This window comes from Chaetura pelagica, unplaced genomic scaffold (genome assembly GCF_000747805.2).
Source record: "Chaetura pelagica isolate M959 unplaced genomic scaffold, ChaPel_1.0 scaffold47, whole genome shotgun sequence".
In the NCBI taxonomy this organism is placed as follows: domain Eukaryota; kingdom Metazoa; phylum Chordata; class Aves; order Apodiformes; family Apodidae; genus Chaetura; species Chaetura pelagica.
In genome coordinates, this window is record NW_009954140.1 from 4380351 (window position 1) to 4385568 (window position 5218).

Sequence of the window (5218 nt, forward strand, 5' to 3'; positions counted from 1 at the left end):
CCATCTACAAAACCAAACAAAACGAAGCTGAAGAGATGATAAGAAAGCTGCAGAAAAAAGGTGATTTTCACATTCATGGTGGTTGTTTTCTGCATGGTGGATTGTACCCCATCCTTTGCATGGCTGGGGGCTTAGGTGTCCCTTCTAGGTGCAGATGTCCTTTTATTCTTCATTTGATGGTCTTGCCCTGTTTTTTTCCTTCTGATTTTGAGAGTTTTGTCTGGTTGTCTTTGCTGTCCAGTTTCCAAACCAAATTTTCCAAGAGGCAGTGAGATCTTGTTGTATTTCATACTTACAGGTTTTATGAACGTCACAAAAAAAATTAGAAGTTCCTTTGAAGTATTTTGACCACTTATTTCAAACGTTTTGGAATCCCTCTCTCAAGGTTAATTTATTTATACATTCAGTACATTTCAATCAAACCACAATGTCTTGTTTACTTAGGACTGTTGCAGCAGGAGATTTCAAACATGAGTAGAAGTCTTGAATATGTCATAAGTATGAAACTTGGCCTGAGTGTGGCTTGTCAGCAGTTTTTGGATGTTTATTTTAGAATTCCTTGGAGTCCATTTACACTATGGACTAGACCACAATGTGAAATAATGCACAAGTTTGGTGCCCTACGTTTAAAAAGGGAGAGAGTTCCCATGTGTGCTGGTTCCTGCTTCTTGGCAGAGTGAATTGCCCAGCTGGGAATCTGGTGCTTCTCTTGGTGGGCTGGTGGTTGAGTTTGGCTGTAATGGCTTGTGTTCAAGTCACCTACACTCTTGTCAGAGAGTGAAAATCATCAGTCACTTTTTCAAAAGTGACTATGTACCTGCTTTGTTTTCCACCAAATTTGTCAGCCTGTGAATTCTTGATGCAATCCCTTGTGGTTTGGGGAGCTTAATTTCCTTGTATATTTTGGCCATTCAGCCTTTACAAGAACCTTTTCTCCTACGGATGCACAGGTTAAAAGTGCCTGTTTTCTTTAGGTAATGGAATTTTGTTGATGTGTTTTCTGCTTCAGTAAGGAAAACTCACTGTAAAATTTATGTAAATGAAGCAGACAAGGAAGAACACCATGTCATATTTCTGTGGTTGCTTTAAGTCTATTTAAGAGCCAGAACCCACCAGAAAGCCAGGTAAATTGGAAAACTGATGTAATGTGGTTACAACTGTGGCCAACACTGAAAAATCCCAAAGGTATCTCTTGAATGATTCCTTATTTTCCCTTTTTTGACAGTTGAGATCGTTGTTCGTGAGTTACAAGTCGTCAGGGAAGCGAAAGAGAAGCAGATTGAGGAACTAAAGAAAATGTGTGAGCAAAGCAATGAATCTTTGAACAATGAGTGGGAGAAAAGGGTAATGACTAATAACTTGCTGTCTTTGAAAGACTGCTACAGTGTGTATCTGGGATAATACCTTTTGACACTTAAAAAAAACATACTGTAAGGAATATATTACTTGTAATGATGTTGCCTTGTGCTGATTTTCTTTTTTTGCTGGGGTCATTTTGCAAGACTCCTTGTGCTGATCCTTGCACATCCACACCCACCTGTGCAGTCACCCCCTGCACCCTTGCCCAGCTGATCCCTCTCTTACTGGGGTTCATCTGGCCCTCTTGACAAGTCTCTGGATGTATTAGGGAAGTGTTTATTTCTGGTTGACCTGACATGGAATTTTAATCTTGGTAAACCTGCTGCTACCTGCTGTCACGGGGATTCCTTTGAACTATTATTTTTGCATTGGGTCATGGGTTCTTCAATGTATTTTTATTTATTGTTAGACTCAAGGCAGCAGCAAGGCAGAGAGACAAGCATGTTTACTGCAAGACAGCTTCACCTTTGCCAGATTATTGTCAGTATTTGTCTTGCTAACCCCTCTCAGAAGAGGGAGGGTCACAAAAAGGGCAAAACCACCTCCCTTGTTAGATGAAGTATTCAGTTTAATTTAATGTTTGCAGCCCTGCATCTGGAAGTGATGTTTGGTTTAGTTCTTGTCTTCTAGGAGATAAATCATAAATCTTGTGCTTTGTGCTTAAGACCTGGAGGCTTCAGTTTTAGGTGTTGGGTTTTTTGTTTGTTTTAGAGAGCATTATTTTCAGCCCAAGGCCATCCCACCTTTTGCAGTTCCTAGCAAATGCTGTTTCTACAGCTGGAAGTGTCATCAGTGATGCCAGAGTGGAAAAAAGAATGAAAATTAAAATGCTAATACTAATTTTATCTTAATGAAATTATGAAAGTGAAATCAGAACATGTATCTTAGAGAAGAAAGGGATTAGTGGAAAGTATGATGGTAAATAAAGGAAAAGTTAACACTGGAATATTTTTATAACTTTAGATACTACTTCCTTCTGTGTCATTTTTCCAGTGAATGTTTGAACAGATGTTGTTGACAATAATGCAAATATTACTATAGTCTGTTGTACAGGAGGTAGAGAATTTTTGGGTTTATTTCTTCCTTTTATACCTGGAGAGGAAATATTTACTTTCCCACAGCATTTTTAATAGGATCTCAAATTTAGCAAGCCTTCTGAGCACCACAGTATATACATGATAATTACAATGATTTATTAGCATTCTTGTCTTTTGGATGAAGAATTTACATTCAGTTACTGCACATTGCTGGAGTCTGTTAAATAATGGCACAGATGCCCAGACACCTCCATGATAGTACTGGGCTGTATGTTGGAGAGAAAAAGCTATCCTAGTGCAAATTAACCTGATTTTAGCAGTGTGTTTAAAACAATGCTTTTCTCTTGTGTCTTGCATGTTTCTCCTTCAGCTGAGAAGGGAATTTGTTAGAAGCTTGAGAAATACACACTAGCTGTTGTACAACAACACACAATTTGACATGACAATGTTCTTTCCTGTTGTACAGATAGAAAGTTTGGAGCTGAGGCTGCTTAACTAGAAAAGGCCACTGGTGTTTAGAATGTAAATCAGGGGTTATTAATGACACAAATAACCCTTTTATTAGACAAGTAGATAGCCAACACTCTCTGGCTTCTTACAAAATGAGAGGCAGAGGAACAGGCAGTATGAGTGTCTGGAGAGGGTATTAGTGTTTCTGTAGTAGAAGTTCATTGACTGTGCAACAGTCATTGGTGTTCAGTTTAAATGTATAAACAAATAGCATGGCAGAGAAGGGCAAAAATATGTATGTGTTCAATATTCTGTACAGATAAGTTATGCCCTCTATACATTTTAAAATTACTTCTAAATTGCCACCTATAGTGTCATAGTAGATGTATTTAGTGAGACAAGGATGTACAGAAATGCAACTATTCTGTTTACATGCTATAATAATACTTAAAATGCTAGTTTTATGTGCCATTTATTTTTTGGTAATATCTTGGTGATGCAGCTTCACAATTCTGTGGCTGAGATGGAGAAGAAGAATTTTACTATTCAGAAGCAGCACACGGAAAACATGCAGCAACTGCTTGAGGACACCACTGGTCGCCTGAGGAAGATGGAGGAAGATTATTTGGAACAGCTAAATTCAACTGTAAGTTTTTTGAAAACGTGTCATGACAGCAGGTGTCTCTTGCAGTGTTCAGATTGCTTGCATTTGTGCAAAAGTGTACTTAAAAGCTGGTGAGCTAAGAAGTGTTTTAGGAGTGAAATGTAGTTGTCCTGTCCTGGGAGAGGACAGTGTCCTGGCAGCCAGTCCAACCAAGGACTTTTTCCCATGGATCAAATTCGAAGTACAGCCCTTCAGTGAATATTACACAGATATCCCTTTGTGCTGGAAGGTTGTTTCTAGCCTTTCTCACTGGTTTTGATCAAGTTAGCAGAACTTTTGTCTCTGTAGGTTTGTAGATTACAAAAAGGATTGATGTAGTTAATCTATTTTCCTAGATAGATGTGACTTCTTACTCCTCTTTCAATGATCAAATACTTCTGTTAAAGACCAAATAAGAAGTATTTAAAAAATAATCAATGTATTATTTTAATGTATTACATTTCTATCCTAGGATAATTAGAAACATGTAAGAAGGTGTAACTTGGACTTTGTACCTGCTGTATAAATGGTGTAAAAAGCCAACAATTACCAAGTATCCTCCAGAAAGCATCTTGTTCTTTTTATCAGTATGAGGTATTTGAATGAGTGAAAAGACAATGTCAAAAAAATTTATTCCTTTATTAATGAATGTTGAATTTAAAAATTAGCATTCAGATCATGTCATAGGTAACAGTAAATACAGAGAAAAATGGACACAGTCTGTCAGCAAGATCGAATTTAAGAACCATCAAACCTAGACAGATCTTGCTGAGCAGCTTCTGGTTTAATAATTAAACAAGGTAGAGTTCAAGGCAGGGTTTAAGATGAAAGACTAGACTGTCAGTGGAAATTAGTTTTCTTTTTTTTCCTCTCTCTTTCTTTCTCCTGGTTTTTGTGAGGTTTTTGTTGGTATTTCAGAGATGCCTTGTTCAGAGATTCATGTTGTCCAGAATGCCCTGGCAGTTACTGACTGAACAAAGTAACTAATGCCACAAAACTGAGCAGCTGGGTTTTGTGCATTGAACAAGAACTTCCCAAAGGCTGGGGGCAGGGAGGAGCTGCAGCACTTCAGGATGGTCTTTTTTTAATGTGTGTTGCTGATCTTTTAAAAAAAACTTCCACAAAACCAACCAACCAAGCAAGCCCCCAACACCCATACTGTGCAAGTGGCTCAGTATTGATGGAAAAGTTTGCTGAACTATGTTCATGAAATCTCTTAAAACACTTGCCAAAGTTCAGGTGACCATTCTGCTGCTTGAGGTTCTTGCTTTACTCTAGGCTCACTTAACAGCTCTGTGACTGGAGATGGCAGATGTTTGTGTTCTTATTTTACTTTAACAGAGGGTGAAAATACTGTTCCACTTCCCTCACCTTCAGACTTTTGTTAATATAAAAATAACTATGATATGCACATCCTGGAAGGACAGCTGTGTCTTAGTTTTTAACTCCAGCCTCTGAGGAATTCTCTTATTTCCGTGCCTATTAGAATAAATTTAGGGAAGAATAGGAAGGAGAATTGTTGTCTCAGGTTACCTGTCTGTTCTTATTCTGCTAGTTTTGAAAACTGTTTTTATTAGCACAAGAAATTCCAGGAAAAAGAGAAGTTTTAATAGATGTTTGTAATTTACTGAAAGGCAATCACTGTAATTAAATGATACAGAGAAGTGGGTATGGGGCAGGTGCAGCACCAGAGTCTCTCAGAATTTACTGTATTCCTGTGCACTCTTTC

General features: G+C 38.0%; 1 protein-coding gene across 1 annotated transcript in view; it reads left to right on the forward strand.

Moving 5' to 3' along the window:
• Positions 1-5218, forward strand: part of CEP112 (centrosomal protein 112kDa) — a 157128-nt gene that overhangs the window by 31994 nt on the left and 119916 nt on the right. Inside the window, exons 10-12 of the mRNA XM_010002794.1 lie at positions 1-60; positions 1226-1344; positions 3349-3492. Of these exons, the coding sequence (XP_010001096.1) occupies positions 1-60; positions 1226-1344; positions 3349-3492 (323 nt within the window). The remainder of the gene's footprint in view (positions 61-1225; positions 1345-3348; positions 3493-5218) is intronic.